The sequence below is a fragment of the Erythrolamprus reginae genome, chromosome 2 (genome assembly GCF_031021105.1).
Source record: "Erythrolamprus reginae isolate rEryReg1 chromosome 2, rEryReg1.hap1, whole genome shotgun sequence".
In the NCBI taxonomy this organism is placed as follows: Eukaryota; Metazoa; Chordata; class Lepidosauria; order Squamata; family Dipsadidae; genus Erythrolamprus; species Erythrolamprus reginae.
This window is the reverse complement of record NC_091951.1, coordinates 284,938,929-284,958,450: the sequence shown is the minus strand read 5'-3', so window position 1 is coordinate 284,958,450 and position 19,522 is coordinate 284,938,929. Positions and strand designations below refer to the sequence as shown.

The 19,522-nt window shown below is 38.7% G+C and overlaps 1 protein-coding gene across 2 annotated transcripts in view; it reads right to left on the bottom strand.

Moving 5' to 3' along the window:
* The window catches only part of LOC139162441 (kelch domain-containing protein 3-like), an 88,447-nt gene that overhangs the window by 50,956 nt on the left and 17,969 nt on the right, over nucleotides 1-19,522 (bottom strand). For both annotated transcript variants that reach the window (XM_070742807.1, XM_070742808.1), the window contains 3 exons: nucleotides 18,802-18,890; nucleotides 5,644-5,790; nucleotides 4,841-4,892 (listed from right to left, as the gene is read on the bottom strand). In XM_070742807.1, coding sequence (XP_070598908.1) covers nucleotides 4,841-4,892; nucleotides 5,644-5,790; nucleotides 18,802-18,890 — 288 coding nt within the window. The remainder of the gene's footprint in view (nucleotides 1-4,840; nucleotides 4,893-5,643; nucleotides 5,791-18,801; nucleotides 18,891-19,522) is intronic.

The following is a 19,522-nucleotide window of genomic DNA, read 5'->3' as shown; positions in this document are numbered from 1 at the left end:
GCATGTCCTGGATATGTTGCTCTGGGAAAGTCTCCTTTAGTTGTCTGCCTTGTGGCTCCACTTTCTTTGAAGAGGAAGAAAATTGCTCTGAATTTGTCATCCTTGCAGTTCTGTGCTGGTGCGCTGCACTCTCTAATGCTTTTAGATTTGCTGCAACTTGTGTTGTTGCTTTTATGCATATACCAAAATATTAATAAACCAAGTACAGTGGTACCTCATCTTACGAACGCCTCTTCTAACGAACTTTTCAAGATACAAACCCGGTGTTTAAGATTTTTTTGCCTCTTCTTCCAAACTATTTTCACCTTACGAACCCAAGCAGCTGCTGCTGGGATGAAGGGGTTTCTTTCCCCCCCCTTTTTTGAAGAAAGAAAAGGGAGGGGCAGCTTGGAGGAGTAAAGATTTTGCATGCTTGCAAAGGCACTGAAATGGTGTCTTTTTAAGAAAGAAAAGGGAGGGGCGCCCCCTTGCCTTTCTTCCTTCCCACTCACCCTTTAGCCTAGCCTTGCTTCTTCCACCTGCCCCCTTTAGCTCCTCCTCCCTGCCCTCTGTTCTCCTCCCTTCTAAAGTTTGGGATTTTCCTGAAGGATTTGCACGCATTATTTGCTTTTACATTGATTCCTATGGGAAACATTGTTTCATCTTACAAACTTTTCACCTTACAAGCCTCCTCCTGGAACCAATTAAGTTCGTATGATGAGGTACCACTGTACATGGAATGTACAGAGAACATTCCTGAAAATGGTTATATGCTAACCTTGACCCTGTTGCTGAAAGCTATGGGTCAGGTGAAAAATTATTTAAATTACATATAGGAACTTTTTTGCATGATGGTACATGATTTATCATGACCTGGAGTGCATGATAATTGTTTCTGAATGAACAGTTAAGCACTGGACTGGGTAAGAATGTGGCAGTGGGACACAGAGTTTAATAGTAAAAATTAAATTTATTTATGTTTCTTGGATTCTATCTTGATTTATGAATAGTACCTAATGAAATAACATTACGCTGGCTGGAGGGGTTGGGAGTGGGAGGTCCTGTTTTATGGTGGTTTTCCTCCTACCTCTCCGGTCGGTTGCAGTCGGTGTTAGTGGGGGGTCAGAGGTCGACCTCTAGGTTTCTCCCTTGTGAGATGCCTCAGGGGTAGGTCCTCTCCCCCCCTGCTATTCAATATCTACATGAAACTGCTGGGAGAGATCATCCAAGGGCATGGGGTGAGGTATCATCAGTATGCTGATGACACCCAGTTATCATCCCCACCCTGTGTCCACTCGGCGAAGCAGTGGAAGTGATGTGCTGGTGCCTGGAAGCTGTTAGGGTCTGGATGGCTGTCAACAGGCTCAAAATCAACCCTGACAAGACGGAGTGGCTGCGGGTTTTGCCTCCCAAGGACAATCCCATCTGTCCATCCATCATCCTGGTGGGAGAATTGATCCCTTCAAAGAGGGTCCGCAACTTGGGCGTCCTCCTCGATCCACAGCTGACTTTAGAACATCACCTTTCGGCTGTGGCGAGGAGGGCGTTTGCCCAGGTTCACCTGGTGTACCACTTGCGGCCCTATTTGGACAGAGACTCCCTGGTCACAGTTGCTTATGCCCTTATCACCTTGAGGTTTGACTACTGCAATGCTCTCTACATGGGGCTACCTCTGAAGAGTGTTTGGAAACTCCAGATCGTGCAGAATTACGGCTGCATGAGCAGTCATGGATCTTCCCAGATATGCCCATATTTCGTCAACACTCCACGGCCTGCATTGGTTGCTGATTAGTTTCTGGACACAATTCAAAGTGTTGGTGATGATCTACAAAGCCCTACATGGCATCGGACCAGAATACTTAGAGGACCGCCTTCTGCCACATAAATCCCAGTGGCCGGTTAGGTCCCATAGAGTTGGCCTTCTCGGTGGCGGACCCAGCCCTCTGGAATCAACTTCCTCTGGAGTTTCAAATTGCCCCCACCCTCCTCGCCTTCTACAAGAGCCTTAAGACCTATCTATGTCGCCAGGCATGGGGTAATTAGTGTAGCCCCCCCTCTGACCATTGAAAGTTATGTGTGGTTATGATTGTGTAGTATCAATTGTTTTTAAGGTAATGGGTTTTAGTTACAGTTTTTAATTATTAGATTTCTATCTGTATTGTTTCATTGTTGTTGTGAGCCACCCCGAGTCTTCGGAGAGGGGCGGCATACAAATCTAATAAATTATTATTAATTGTTATTATTTCTGGAGCAGGGGACCAGCAAATAACATCCAGATTGTGGAACATAGATAATAACATTTCTGGTTTGCAGAATAGCAGAGAAACTTGCTATAAGTTAAAGTTGAATTTTAAAAGTGCTGCTTATATTGTTAACAGAAATATGTCTTAATACAGGCATATCTGTTAGATCAGGGTAGACAACCATGGCCAGTCCCAGAATTCCTGAACAATCATAATCATAAGTCCATAGGTCATAAAGGGGTCATTGTTACCCACCCATGTGCTAGATACTGTTAGCACTGTTAACACAAATTAATAGAGATCAGCTGTCTTGCAAGATCATCAAGGGAAAGGTCAGGTATCTATTTTCTTATAAAGATGTTAAAAATAGACAATTTGAATCCTGGAGCACAGATTAATATATAGGCCTTGATTTTTACAATTAAAAAAAAATCTTGTGTGTGGGGGGGTGGGTATGTATCTTTACTATGATGTGTGGTAAAGGGCCAAATCTTGCTGAAACATGTCTGTGTGCTTTTGATGAATAAGCCCAGGGGTGGCTATTGCCCAGATGGGGGCGAATGCAGTGGGGTAGCAAAAATGGAGCTCTGCCCCAGAGCATCCAATTTACACTGAAAGATGTTGAAAGAAAATGCAGGATGACCTGCATAAGCCACGCCCACAGTGCGGTAGTAAAAATTTTGGTAGCCTTTCACTGAATAAACCATACCTAAAATAAGTGATTAAGTGTCCGGAGAGCTAAGGTTTAAATGTATGCCCTGATGGTGTGAAGATTAATAGCTAGTTTTGCCTGCAACCATTGCTATTGGAGAAAATAGTGCCTAGGGACTAAGGATTAAACAGTAGGTATTAAACTTTTCCAACTCTGTTAATCAACCACAAAGTTTGTGAATTACTTGCTCCAGAATCAGAACGAAACTGTGACCCAGATGGACCAATTTGTCCAAACAATGGATAGCAGATAGGATAGACTATATCACCACCAATGGCTCCTCTACTAGTTTTGACTAAAGAACTGCAAATAAATATGATAGGAGGCAATACAATCATTTTAATTCACTTTAATCACTTTAATTCATCATTTTTGCCATATTGGTACTGTTCTGTATCCTCTTTACTTGACAAATACTATGGAATCCAAATGATCAAACTGCCTTCTTGCTCAATTTAAACTGTTTCACTGAAACCAGACAACATCCTCGCCAACACAACATGAAAACTCTTATTAATTAACCTAACGATATAGGAAGCTAGAAAAGGGGCACTTCCCCTTTTGTTTAAATTGAGAACAGCTCAAGACTTGGAGAGCTATGTAAGCCAAAGTGACACATCTGAGAACTAACTTCAAGGATTCAATCAGGCAACAGATTGCCAACTGTGAAATTTGTCACCTCTAACAAGATAAGCTTTTATTGTGGGGAAATCCTGCTGAGTTTTGGATGTTAGATTCAGATGTGGGCTGGAATGAAAGAGGATTAAATTACTAGTTTACAGAGGGGCAAAACATGTGGGAGATAAAATCCTTGTATCTCAAGTGACTTGAGACTCAAGTGACCTGAGAAATAATGAAATACTGCACCATTGGACTTTTTGTTTTTTTAAAGGCTGGAGGAAACTTGACAGTTTAGGAAAACATAAGTTAAACAAACAAGCATGTTTCTGCTAGGTTTCAAGCCAGCAACTTTCTATTTACAAGAAGAGTATTATAACCACTGTGCTGGTCTAGTATTATTGGAAACCACATGACTAGAAGGGGTCATTCAAGACAATGGTAACCATTGATTCAGTTGAGAGGATATTAACCTATAATAAAGTGAAGCCCAGATGGGTATGAATGTTCAACGTGATCTAAGAGGAAAAAGAGTACTTTAAAAGGACACCAGGAGATAATACCTTGAGGATGCAAATGTAATGTGGAGTGAGTGAGTACCTACATTACATTGCCCTCCAGAAATGTCTTCCATTCTGGTCCTGGAATAACTGTGCAGGGTGCATATTGCTCTAAGATTACCCAAAGGTTATTCCCTTTTTTTGGTTAATTTAGCAGATCAATATTTTGTTGTGTGATACGTGATCCATGAATGAGGCTTTAAAACAGATGTGGGCAATTTGTGGCTTCTACAGCTTTTAAAAATTGGTGTGATTGCCGAAACTGTAAGGGTTACATAAAAGTTCCTAAACAGATTCAACAGAGTCTTAAGCACAAGTAAAAATCGCAACTCTACACTGGAAAACTAGGGAAAAGAAGAAGAAAAATTAGGTTGCCCGTGGATATACAACTGTGCTGCTTAATGCTGTGTGTGCATAAGCCCACTATTGTGTCCTCCCTCCCTGTCCCTCTGTCCTGTTATCCTTTTTATCACTTCTTTATAATTTGTTATGTTAATACAAACTATAATTCTATACTTATATGACAAATATATAATAAATAAAATAAATGAATCAGGCATTCTCCAAACATTAGATGTGATCCACACCACTCAATATTGTCCACCTCTGCTTTAGAAATTTAAATTTTCATTGACAGTTTCTCTGACAACTAGAATAAAAAAACAAAAGACTAAGATACCTTGTTTAACCACAAAAAAGTCTGAAAGAAGAATAAAATAATCACTTACCTGGCACGAGGGTTTGAACCAAAGGTTTTCACTGGAGTCCAACAATGAGACACTAAATGCCAATATGAAGTATTAGAATGACAAGAATACTTCTAAGATGCTATGAGCAATAATGAAAAGGAGTGCTAGGATATACAATAAAACATTTATAAATGTTTGAAAACATGACACAGGGAGCAAAAATCATACAAAACTATTTTTCACAGAAATGTCCCTGGTACTTTCCTATAAATAGCTGTAGAACACATTTAACGTGATTGGCTGATACAGGAATATATGGCTAGACTCCGTTTTAGGCTGTATAAAGTAGAATTTAATTAAATGAATCAACGCATTTGCTGTAAGATAAACTCTTACAAATTTATAGACATAGCAAGTAATAATGGGGTCTACACTAATCTGTACCACAGCTTGACAAAAAGAAGAAAGCAAGTGGTTATATTTTAATTTTATTTATTTACTGGTATGTATCTTTATGTTATTTATATATATCTTCGTTATTTTTTATTTTTTTTTACAAATTTGGCAAACCTATCCAAACCCTTTCTGTTCCTATTTTCTCCACAACAGTGGCCTTGTGAGGCGAGAGTTGGGCTGTGAGAGAGTGACCGGCCCAAGGTCACCCATCTGATGGCTTTCATGGCTAAGATGGGGCCTGAACTCATGGTCTCTTACTTTCAAGCCTGGTGCCTTAACCACTAGACCAAACTGGCTTTTCTATCTGCCTTTGTTTTACAAACATATTCTGGAGTGACTGACATATAGCAAACTACATTGTCCTGTGACTATTTAGTTGCACCTACCTGTATTGAACATATAGAGATCATCCACTGCTTTACCATCTTCCGTGCCACCATACACAAAGATGTTTTCGCCTACCACAGCTGAACTGTGTTCAAGAGTTTGAGGAGCAAGACCACTGGTTGTGATTTTCTGCCAGGTTAGAGAATCTTAAGGTAAGGGGGAGGAAAAACGAAAAGGAATTACTCTCTTATTTTGAAGTTGGCTTGGGGAGAAGCTACTTTTTCATTCTGGGTCCCCCCCCCCCCAGAATACAACTGCTGGAAGAAATGCTACAGACTGTTCTTTATCTTCCCATATGCTTTTTGCAAATGACTTGTCTAAAGCTGGACCCTTTCATTGACAATGTATTTTTTTAAGGTAAACAGCTGCTCTTTAATTCAGCGCTCTCAATTAAGATTGTGTCAAGCAAAGGCTGCTTCACTTCAACTGTGCTTTGACTGAGCTACTCCTTTGAAGCTGCTTTGTAAAGGAATATGTCTATCCACCCTTCCCTCCCTTTTTATTTTTTTTAAAATAGTCTTTATTAGTTATATACATTAAAAAAGAAATACAAACAACAACTAAAAAAAAAAGGGAAGGAAAAAGACAGCAACAAACATAACACTAAACATGTATGACCAAAAAAATAGACATATAGAGCATTATAAAGGGTATCATAGCTAAAGGCAACAAAGAACATTTAAGTTATATATTTAATAGATAGTGTTTGTTCATAATGGACTATATAAATAAACTGTATTTCTAACTTATTCCATATCTTCATAGTACTATTTTGTGTTAGATCGCTTCCCCTGCTTTTTAAATGCTCCCACATTTAGTCATTTGAGATTTTGAAGGTATCAAAGGGTCAAGAACAAGAATGGATAGCATTTCCTCTGCATCTCTAGGCAAATTAGGGCTGGCTGATTTATTATAGGAATGGTGTCAATGAGGAGGAGGACTGGGGAATGTCTTAAGTTTTGGACAAGCATATTATATATTATTTCCTTCTTCAGTGCCACAGAAAGCAGGATTGCTGAATGTGGAGGTGTGAAGAAAATAGGAGGACCAGGAGAAGGAATTTCTGGAAGCAGGCTTCTCAAAATAATGTTCATGGACATAAGTGGGACTATGGACTCCTGTGAAGTAATTTTGGGATTCTATGCCCAGTTAGACTGTTTTGTTTGATTAGATTAGATTAGAGTACTAGAGTTAGAAAAGACCTTGTAAATCATCTAATTCCCCCCCCCCAAAAGCAGGAGTTCCTACACCATTTTAGACAAATGGCAGTCCAATCTCCTCTTGAAAGTCTCAAAAGTTGGAGCCCTCACAACTTCTGCAGGCAAGCTGCTCCACTGATTGATCGCTCTTACTGCCAGAAAGTTTCTCCTTACTTTTAGGTTGAATCTCTCTTTGGTCAGCTTCTATTAATTGTTCCTTGTCTGGCCTTCTGATGCCTTGGAAAACAGTCTGACCCCCTCCTTGTGTGACAGCCCCTCAAGTATTGGATTTTTATTTTATTTTATTTTATTTTATATTTATTTTATTTTATTTTATTTATTTTATTTATTTTTTATTTTATTTTATTTTATATTTATTCCAATACACAATGAGAGTTTTAGTGGGTATATACATATATATATATATACACATAGTAAAATACATGATGAAGGTTATAGAGGAGATACTCATAGTAAAATATATCTATGAAAGAATAGAAAAGAAGATATAGTAATAGAACATATCAATGAAAGAGATAGGAATAGAAGAAAGATTACTGCTATCATGTCTCCCCTGGTCCTTCTCTTTGACAGATTGGCCATGCCCAGCTCATGCAACCACTCTTCATATGTTATAGTCTCCAGTCCCTAATCATCCTGGTTTCTCTCCTCTGCAAATTCTCTAGTGTTTCAATGTCTTTTTTGTAGTGTGGTGACCAAAACTGGATGCAGTACTCTAGTGTGGTCTAACTAAGGCTTTATAGAGTGGTATTAGTATCTCTGTAGTCCTAGATTGCATCCCTCTATTAATGCAATTTAGGACTGCATTGGCTTTTTTGGCTGCTGCTGCACATTGCTGGCTTAAAACTGCATATATCACTTTGTGATCTCTACCTTACATGTTACCATGATGAAACTCATAACATAGCATGTTCTCAAACTCTGCCTACTGAATAAAAACATACATTTGGGGGGACGGACCCTGTATTCACCTGTCTTCATTATCATTATCCTCATCATCATTAATACCCCCATGCAAAAACTTTCTACATTTTTAAAAGCATTAAGTAATATTAAAAAAAAAACCTTTTTCATTTTAACCCTGCTGTTCTGTTCGGGTCTGTGAGACCCGAAATCAAGGTTTGAGACCCTGTAAAAAATTTTCCCTGCATATCTGAAACTTGAAATTTCATGACTTTTCATCATTTCAGGGGTTCTCTCTATGAGAATTTTTTTTGGGGGGTGGGAGGTTTCTTTCTTGCTGAAAAAAAAAAACTCCCTAATGTTATGTTCCCGGGTCACCCTGACCCGGACCGAAAACTCTTCATTTGCAGTGCTTATGTTTGGTCTTTTTGAAAGCTTTTTTCACTTGGAAAGTAGTCTGAACATTTCTTCACACAATGGAATGAAAATTGAACTGAAAAAATTAATCCTTATTGGTTTATTTTGCCCATAAATGTGCCTCCCCCCCATTTTTGTGAAAGTTTTTTCAATTTATGGATAGTTTTGCTTGCAAAATGCAGTCTATTTTACTGGAGTTGGTGTGGGAATGGTACCTTGAACATTTCTGAATATAAGAAAAATATAAAGGAACTGAAAAAAATGATTCTTACTGTTTTTTAACATCAGAAATAAGCCCCCCCCCCCGGCTGCTTGCAACAATTTTCACTTTTTATTTTTTTATGCTCCAAATCCGAAATATTCTTTAAAATCTTACACATTCATTTACTCAATTTAACAATGCTGATCATCAAAAAAATATTTGTGGGGGTGGGGGAAAAAAATTTTTCTTGGCAAAAAAAAAGTCACATTTACTCTGTTCGGGTCATATAGACCCGGATCAAAATGATTTTTTTTAGGTACTTGAATTTGGTCTTTTTGAAAACTTTTTCCACTGGAAAACTAGTTTGAACATTTATGAACATAATGATATGAAAATTGAACTGGAAAAATTGAGACTTATATTTTTATTTTGATCAAAAAGCCCCTCCCCCCATCCTTTTTGAATTTCGTGTCAATTTATATTTTTTAAGGCTACAAATCCCTAAGGAATTTTCCCCCAAAAGGTTTGATATACTAAATTGAACAATCCTGAACATAAGAAAAATATAAATGAACTGAAAAAAATGACTCTTATTGGTTTATTGTTTTATACTCGAGTATAAGCCTACTCGAGTATAAGCCTATTTGAGTATAAGCATGGGGGCCCATTTATGAGCAAAATAAACCAATAAGGATCATTTTTTCAGTTTAATTTTCATATCATTATGTTCAGAAAGGTTCAAGCTACCAATCCCACACCAAAATAGAATAGTAAAATAGAATGCATTTTGCAGGCAAAATTATCAATAAACTCAAAAGTTTTGATATACTAAATTGAACAATCCTAAACATAAGAAAAATAGAAATGAACTGAAAAAAAATGATTCTTATTGGTTTATTTTTGAATATAAGACCATATCATTTTATACTCGAGTATAAGCCTACTCGAGTATAAGCCTATTTGAGTATAAGCATGGGGGCCCATTTATGAGCAAAATAAACCAATAAGGATTAATTTTCTCAGTTCAATTTTCATATCATTGTGTGCAGAAATGTTCAAGCTACCAATCCCACACCAACTTTAGTAAAATAGAATGGATTTTGCAAGCAAAACTATCCATAAATTGAAAAAACTTTCACAAAAACGGGGGGGGAGGCACATTTATGTGCAAAATAAACCAATAAGGATTAATTTTTTCAGTTCAATTTTCATTCCATTGTGTGCAGAAATGTTCAAACATGTTTCCAGGTGAAAAAAGCTTTCAAAAAGACCAAACATAAGCACTGCAAATGAAGAGTTTTCGGTCCGGGTCAGGGTGACCCGGGAACATAACATTAGGAACTTTTTTCGAACAGAACAGCAGGGTTAAATACTACTTTTCCACCAACTATCAGCAGAAGACCATCCTGCTGAAATATGGCACTAAAATTGTTCTGGTCTGGCTATGCTGCTCCAAAAATGCTCTCTTTACTGGCTTGGATTTTCAAAAATAACACTTCTTTATTTGTTTTCTTCCACCCTGTAATTCGTCAATGTACATGCAAGTGCATTCCAATCTCACAAGCTAAACTACAAAGTCATAAATTCTTTCTCATGAGCAGGTCGTCAGCTTCTAACATCTCCTTATTTCTGGGTCAGGTTCAAGCAAATTTCAAACATGCAATATTAAAACTCACTTCACCGGAGAAATGGCAGAACATCCAACTTGTCTTCTTCACTTTGCAGAAAAGCATCCCTCATTTCCGGCTATCTCCAGATGTGAGGTATTAATTAATTTACACACTCTGAATAGCAGATTCAAAACCTCATTCCTGAAAGCTCATCTTTTCTTTTCTCTAATCTTCTAAATTTGGCACTTAACCAAGGGCTATTATCTACACCAGTGTTTCCCAACCTTGGCACCTTGAAGATATTTGGACTTCAACTCCCAGAATTCCCCAACCAGCAAATGCTGGCTGGGGAATTCTGGGAGTTGAAGTCCAGATATCTTCAAGGTGCCAAGGTTGGGAAACACTGATCTACACCCCCATTGTCTGATGAAGTACTACTATCCATGCTAACGTCTGATGGATTTTCTACTAAGCTCTCATCACCACTACCCTCCTCTACTTCTCTTAAATCAGGGTAAATTACAGCTTCTGCGTCTTCTTCCTCTTCTGAATCTGACATTTCCAAAGGCTGACAGGAAACACAACAAAAATGGTTCTGGAGCTACAAAAGAAAAACCTGAAACCATGCAGTTTATCACATCCAGTGGATTTGTTTCTGAGACTGTAGGCAATGTCCATATTCTTTACTTAAAGCCTGGACTTTACTCTTCAGCAGGTATAATCTCTAAATTGGCGACATTCCCTGGGAGAAATCACAACAATATGTCCCAGGGAAAAGAAATGCTAGAATGAAATATATAAACATTTCTACATGCTGGGATCATAAATAGTTTTCTTGAACTTCAATATGAGATGCAATTTAAATAAAAGCAATGCATTCAATTTATCCGTCATCATGCACGGTGGAAACAGAAATTGGAGGTAGAGGTAGATCATTTCATAAAAGCATCATCACCCTATATCTTATATTACAATTCTGTTTTAAAATAATATCCCCCCCGTTAGGTATGAGCTTTTAATTTTTTAAAAAAGGTATATACTCATGCTTATGTATATTGTGATCCTAACTGTAGTTCCTACGTTCAGTTAGTGCCCTCGTACAAAGATAGCCTCATTCATATGTAACATTATATGTGACCGCCTTCTGCCGCACGAATCCCAGCGACCGATTAGGTCCCACAGAGTGGGCCTTCTCCGGGTCCCGTCAACTAAACAATGTCAGTTGGCGGACCCCAGGGGAAGAGCCTTCTCTGTGGCGGCCCCGGCTCTCTGGAACCAACTCCCCCCGGAGATTAGAACTTCCCCTACTCTCCCTGCCTTCCGTAAAGTTCTTAAAACCCACCTTTGTCATCAGGCATGGGGGAACTGAAACACCTCCCCCGGCCACGTACAATTTATGTATGGTATGTTTGTGTGGGTGCTTGTTAATATAGTGGGGTTCTTTTAAAAACTATTTTAAATACTTAAATTTATTGAATCTATTTGGATTTGTACGATTGTTTATATTTTTGTTGTGAGCCGCCCCGAGTTCGCGGAGAGGGGCGGCATACAAATCTACTGTTATGTAGATAAACTTTGGGCAGGAAGGAATTTGGAAACATTGTCTTTCCCTTTTAACAGGAGCTTATTATTTTTTCTGAACCTCAGCCAAATTGGATAATGATCAGGCTGACTTGGAATGTAAGGTGGTATACACCAGGACACAAGATTGGGGAAGGCTGCTTTAATTTTACTTTAAAATTAACAACCCCTGTGAGTTTGGACAAGATGAAAAAACAAAACACAGCAGTTAATTAAAAGCAGAAGCACAACTTCCCATTTCTTCCTCAAAGCTATGCCAGAGAAAGAAACTGTGCATAGCCACAGTTCATGGGTGTAATTCTAAATCATTATTTAGTGTAGCATTTGTAATGGATCAATGAATTCTTTAGTTGGAGAGCCAGGGTTAATCATTTATAAATCACTGTACATAATTCAGAAACACTGGATTTAACAAATGAAGCACAAAGACACCAGTGCTTTAAATAAAGGTGAATACTATTGTTAGGAGAATAATTAGGGGGGGGGGGGTGTTTCTCCGAGCTGGCATTGCACAAGAACAAATCCCTGTTTTCAAGAACAGATCAAAAATGGAATCCAGACATATTGCGAGAGGAGGAGATTCATTTATTCCCAAAAGCAAAGAGGTTGGTTTTTGGGGGGTTGGTTACTAAAAAAATGAGGTCCAGAGATTTGGTTTCATAAAGGGAACTGGCCCTTGGTGTGGACTTGGGGGCTCATGCTTTGTGTATGTGTTCTTTCTAAAATCTTTGTCCAAAGATAATTGTCTTTCCTTTGCAGATCGAGATGCTCCTCTTCTGGGCTTTGATCTTGAGATGCCTATGAAATCCAGAATGAAAGATTGCCCTCATATATATATACCTCATTTTTCGGAGTATAAAATGCACCTTGTTACCCCCCCCCCCCCAAAGAGGGTGAAAACCTGGGTGCATCTTATACACCAAATGTATCCCCACACACCCAGCCACCACCACTCTTTGGCCTCTGCCTCCCAGCAGTTTACCTCCTTGCAGCAAACAGAGCAGAGCCTGTTAAGCAAAGCAATTCATTATCAGCTTCCTGACTCTCAGCTGACTGAGCCTGCAAGGCAAGCCAGGTGCTAAAATGAAAGGAAACTAAAGTGCAGCTTTAGCTGCAAGGAGGCAAATTGGAAGCTTTTATTTTCTTCTGCTAATCAGTTGCTGAATCTGGATGCAAGGAGTAAGTAATAACTATAAATGTCTATAGAATGTTCAAATTAGACTTATTTTTAAAGACTGCTTTATTATTGTTCTAGACAACTTAACAAAATGAAGAAGCTTTTTAAATTAAATGCTTGTTCTGAAGAGGCCCAGTGCTATTGTGTCTTCTTTTAAATAATAGAGAATAATATATACTTCAAGAAAGCCACATCAGTTTGTGAAAGTATAATCTGAAATGTAACAGTGTCCTGTTTTAGTATTAAGTTAAAGCAGCTGAGTTAAACCCTGACTTAGTCATGTTTGGAGTAGATCTATTTAAATAATTGTGAGGCATGTAATAATTTCTTACATTTTAAAAAAATCTGGCATTAATACACTGCCATAATGTACCGTATATTTCTCCAATTCTTTGCTATTTCTATGGGTCAGGCACACGTGCACAGAAATACACAGCAAACAGTGTATATCAACTGTGCTGTTTGCTGTTTGGCAAATTGCTGGGAGGCAGAGGCCATTTTTCCTTGTTTTCCTCCCGCAAAACTAAGGTGCGCCTTATGCGCCCGTGCATTTTATACTCCGAAAAATACGGTATTCTTCTGTGTACTGTTAAGCAGTGCTGCTGGACAAAATATGAAAAGAATCATAAAGTGATTAATAAATCTAGGGTTCTACACTCAGCAACATTGTATTTTATAATTACTCTATGATGGTTCGCCGATATTCACTGCAGGAACTATCATCTACATGCCTACCCCCTCTCTACACATATTATACCATCTTGTTCTGTAATTCTTCAGAGTGGAAGCAGTGATCTCCTTGTTCCCTTTAGAGCAGGGGTCCTCAAACTTGGCAACTTTAAGACTTGTGGACAGCTCCCAGAATTCTCCAGCCAGCAATTCTGGGAGTTGAAGTCAACAAGTCTTAAAGTTGCCAAGTTTGAAGACCTCTGCTTTAGAGGGCCTCTGCCCATTGATGAGTGAAATTATTACCCACCCCACCTTGGGTCAAAGAAACTATTTTAGCATAACTATTTTAGCATAACATTTTATTTTGTGACCCCTTGTGGAAGCCTCTCCTGCCTGTATTGCCTCTGACTCCTTGCTTAAAGGTAGTATTCTGATTATATTTGCACAGTGCATAATTACTAAAGCAATGGTGTGTGTGTGTGTGTATGAAAATCTTGAAGTAGGTTGAGTCACTAGCGGTACAATTTCTTGTCTTTCTTTACATGCATTAATATTTACACCAGACAGGTCAATAAATCTCCTCTCCAGAAATCCAGGCCTGTCCTCAGTAGCTAATTGCAGTTGCACCAAGGACACCACTGAGCAACCTTTATTATAGATATGAAAAAAGCAGCATATGTGCAAAAGTTCAGTCTAATTATACATGTGTTCTATGTTTATAAGTGCTTCTGTCTTACCTAATCTTTACCTAACCAGTTTTAGCCTTTATAATATAGACAACAAGTTATGACTTCCAGATTCTTCCATATTTTGTTTTGAGAGGAAACAAAGGAGGAAAATTAGCCCTGTCTTTTCACAGTTATGCTATTTTAGCCTGTTGTCGCAATACAGACATAATTTCAATGTTAGAATATTTAAAGCTCCATTATTGGAACTTTCACTTTAGAGACATCAGCAGAATGACGACAAATGAAACTGGTCTGATGTGAGGGATGGTGGTAGAGATGGGGAGGTGGTATGATGGACTGCAGTGAAGTTTCCCAGGAAGAATAGAACATACAGTAGTACCTCGACATACGAGTTTAATCCGTTCCGGACCTGGGCTCGTAAGTCGATCAACTCGTATCTCGAACAACTTTTCCCCATAGGAATTAATGTAAATATTTCTAATTGGTTCCAGCCCTCAAAAACGTCCCAAAGTTAGTCTAAATTATGAAAAAAGACACGTTTTTCATTAAGAAATGTACATGTACATATAAATGAACAATAAAGTTTCTTACACTTAACTTGTAAACTTTCTTAAACTTTGAAATTTACATATGTACACACAGTAGCCTAATCATCTGTTTTTGCCTTTTTGGCTGCACTTTCACTTGGAGCAGCTCTTTTCATAAGAAATTTATCCAATGACATCTGCTTTTGCCTGCTTTTCAAAATGTTGCGAAAGTGAGTCAACGAGGTGTCATTGAAAAGTGCTGCTGAACGACTCGTAGCTATTTTCTCTGGGTGATTTTTTCGATGAAACCAACAACGTATTTCAAAGAGGGGGCTGAGACAAGAGGCAACCCAGAACTCAACAGGAAACAGAAGAAGAAAGTTAGGACAGCCACTCCCTAGAATTTCTCAGAACGTATCTGTTGAGATGAGAGTAGTAAGATTTGTCATGCAAAAGTCTGTCTATTGGATGTAAACAAATAAAGAATGGAACTTTGGCTGGATTGTTCTATGTTATTCTTGTGCTTTATATCAGGGAACCAATGGAAGAAGACATAGCACGAGTGGACAAATGTCACTTTGTTCCCATCTGCTGTTGATTATTTGATTCAATGCTAATATAATTAATGGTGAAGAATAACAGATTGTATACATCTTTTAACTGCCACTTGCCATTGCCAGTTTAAGGGAGAAACCCTATGGTAACTGTGGTATAGCTACGAATGACATGAACTTGTGTACTCATGGGCTAGGAAGTAGATATATGAGAATAGAGATGAAAAAAAATATACAGAATGCAGAACAACAGGATTGAAAGGGACCTTGTAGGCCATCTAGTACAACCCCCTACTCAAGCAGAAGACCTTATACCATTTCTGACAAGTGGCTCTCCAATCTCTTCTTGATAGTCTCCAGCGATATAACACCCACAATTTCTGAAGACAAACTGTTCCATTGGTTGATTGTTCTCACTTTCAGATAATTTCTCCTTATTTCTAAGTTTTGGCTGAATTAGAAAATACCTTAATATCCCTACCATGCTATAGACGAGTGTTTCCCAAACTTATCTATAATTTTCGTAACGCTTAGTACCCCTTGTCAAAAAAAAATGGATGTATTTTAATAACAATCAAAATATATTTCTTTTTTCTTTTCTTTTTTGGTACATACACAAAATAATAATAAATGAAAAATAAAATTATTCATACTAAAATATAAATAAAAGTTATATTATGTTGTGGTTAGCTCTGGCCCAGCTCCTGCCTCAAGGACTGTGGATGTGGGGGAGACATCCACATGCTGCAGGCCTGTTTTGCCCCAGGTGGAATCTGCTGCTGATGAAGTCTCCTCTGACCAAGAAGACATGAGTGACAGGGAGGAGGAGAGTGGGGCAGACAGCTCAGAAGGAGATCAATTATCTAGCTCCTCCTTGGATTCAGAACAAGAGTTAATGATACAGCCACGCATGCGGAGAGCGATGCATAGGCAACAACAACTGAGAGATTATTATCAAAGAAAATGATGCCACCTGTGGTTGGGTGGGGCTGTGGTAATTAGTGAGGCTGCTATAAATAGCAGCCTGTGGGTTTGGCCATTGTGGAGGATTATCTGATCTTTGTGTTTCATGACTGCTTTACTGACTTTGACCTTTTGTGTGCTGATTTCCCCCCGCTTTGAAACTAAACCAGAGCAAAGTGTGTTTCACTTTGTGAAAGAAGGAGGACTGTGAATTGGCTCACAGCTGCAAGATAAGTATCACAGAACTGATAAGGGACTTGTACAAATTACCAGTTTGTTTGGATACCAGTGCTCTTTGCTATACCAAAAGAGGGTTTAGTTTAAGTGAATTTTCATTATAAAGAACCTTGTTTTGAATTTTCAAACGTGTGTGTGTCTGAAATTTGTACCTGTGAATTTTTGGGAGGAGTGTACCAGAGAGCCCGACAGAACATATTATAAATAGCATTTATTTGGATCAATGAGAAGGATGAAATTGTGCTGACATGACAAATCATAATAATTTGGTTCCCTGGTTGTTAATTTTAATCTGAGATGCGGTTCCACATCCAATAGTCTGTTCCTTTTTTTCGACTTAGTGTCTACAAATGCTGAAAAAGCCACTTCACATAAATATGAAGTTGAAAAAGGCAAGATGTATTTCAGAACTTCAGAACGATCCCCACCAAACTCCGGTGCAACGCGTATCCCCACCAAACTCTTCCCGTACCCCTGGGGGTACACATACCAAACTTTGGGAAACACTGCTATAAACACATAGCTAATACTAGTTTCAAAAAATGGTGGAAGCTCCTGTAAAAGCTCTGTCAAAAACCTCTACACATATAATATTGCACAATAGCTCTGAGAGAATCTACATTTGCTGCTCAAAAGGTAGTTCATGTTTATTTGCATTGCAAAGTCTTACTATTGCCAAAAGTAGGACTGGCATTTTGCCCTGCATGAGGCCCATAGAAGATTAAAACATTTTCTCTTCTGGAACCAATCAGGCTAAAATTGGATCTAAGGTACAGTGGATTACGAACATACATTTAGAACTGAGCGAACCTTTTATTTGAAAAGGTCTCCATAGGGAATCTAAACTAGGAGCCAAATCACCTTCAGTGAGCAAAGATAAATCTAAAAGGGAGTAGTTTTTAAATGAGATACATTCCTTTCAACCCTCTGAGTGCCATGAGAAAGTAAGCTCCAAAGCTTTGTGTCATTAGATGTAATCAAAGGGCATTCATCTTTCATTTGGTCAAATGCTCTGTAATATATTTGTGCAGAATGAGTTCCAATTTCCCATGAATAGAAAGAATAATGAATGTTACTAGGGGGATATTGTAAGTTTTGAAACAGGTCCCAGTACTAAATCAGATTTTTTTAAAAAAACTTGTGTTTTAATTTTAAAAGATTCAGGTCAATCAACAAAGCGAGTAGAATCCCTACTATGCTATAGACCAGTGTTTCCCAATCCTGGCAACTTGAAGATACAGTGATACCTCATCTTACAAACGCCCCGTCATACAAAATTTTTGACCCAGGATTTAAGATTTTTTTGCCTCTTCTTACAAACTATTTTCACCTTATAAACCCACTGCCGCTGCTGGGATGCCCCACCTCCGGACTTCCGTTGCCAACAAAGCAACCGTTTTTGCACTGCTGGGATTCCCCTGAGGCTCCCTTCCATGAGAAACCCCACTCTCCGGACTTCCGTGTTTTTGTGATGCTGCAGGGGAATCCCAGCAGTGCAAAAACGGGCACTTCACTGGCAACGGAAGTCCGGAGGTGGGGTTTCCCAGCAAGGGGAGCCTCAGTGAAATCGCAGGATCACAAAAACACAGAGGTCCGGAGGTGGGGTTTCGAGGACTTCGGTGTTTTTGTGATGCTGTGATTTCACTGATGCTCCCTTCGCTGGGAAACCCCACCTCCGGACTTCCGCTGCCAGCGAAGCGCTCATTTTTGAGATACTGGGATTCCCCTGCAGCATCGCAAAAACACAGACGTCCAGAGGTGGGGTTTCTCATGGAGGGGAGCCTCAGGGGAATCCCAGCAGCAAAAACACGGGCGCTTCGGTTGGCAAAAGGGATGAATTTTGGGCTTGCATGCATTAATCGCTTTTCCATTGATTCCTATGGGAAACATTGTTTCATCTTACAAACTTTTCACCTTAAGAAACTCGTCCCGGAACCAATTAAGTTTGTAAGACAAGGTATCACTTGTATTTGGACTTCAACTCTCAGAATTCCCCAGCCAGCAAATGCTGGCTGGGGAATTCTGGGAGTTGAAGTCCAAATATCCTGAAGTTGCCAAGGTTGGGAAACACTGCTATAGACCAAGGGGCTCCAAACTTAGCAACTTTAAGACTTGTGGATTTCAAATGCCAGAATTCTGAAGCCTGCTTAACTAATTCTGGGACTTGAAGTTCACAAGTCTTAAAGTCACCAAGTTTAAAGACCTTTGCTATAGACACACAGCAAATACTAATTTCATAAAATGGATGGGATTATCAGAAGCCACCCTGGTGAATTGTTATTGCTGATCCTAAGTAATGTATTAGGATAAGAATTTTTATTTTTTTTACAAAACATGAGCAAGAATGCTTCTGACTAGCCATTAGCTAAATGAACTATAAATCTTGGAAAATTTATGTTTTTACTCACCAAGATCAAAGGCATAGACTCCTGGAAGGCAATACTCAGCATTCTGGCTTGAACAACCTCCAAATAAATATATCTTCCTTTTTACTACACTATAAAGCAAAGTTGAAATGTTAAAGTCATCCATAAAACTTCTGTATCTCACCGCCCCATGGTTAGAATTTTCTGTAGAAAAATATACCGTTGGTTCCTCAAAGAGTATTTCTGACCTGTAATATTCTTCATCACACAGTTGTATCAATAACCTAATTTTTGGATCTCAACATGATGTGCCTCCAACAGCTGCCCAGCTAATGAATTTTATGAAGAATTGAGGATTAAGACAATGTGGGTGTGTTTACAGGCTGTTTCTAGCATTCATCAGCTAGGCAATGGAATCAGGTGAGAAGCAGGGAGGGGACAAGGGCCATATGGAAGCCAACTGAGGGCTACAGGTCATTTGTAGTTCACAAGAGCCCCAAATATGATTTTCATTCTGTTCTTTTTTATTATTTTGGTGCAATTTAGATTTCTATAAATAGCATTTTTATAGTTTGGGGGGATGTTCACTCATGCATGGCCTTGAAGACTTCCAGAAGAATCAGAATAGATGAAGAATAAAGGCTAATTCAATGCACAAATAAGCTGTGTAACTATTTTTTTTTCACAATTAAATCAGGAAAGGGGTTCCCAAAGAGAATGCTTTCTTACAAACTAAAGGTAGGGGAGAAAGGGGGTTGATTCC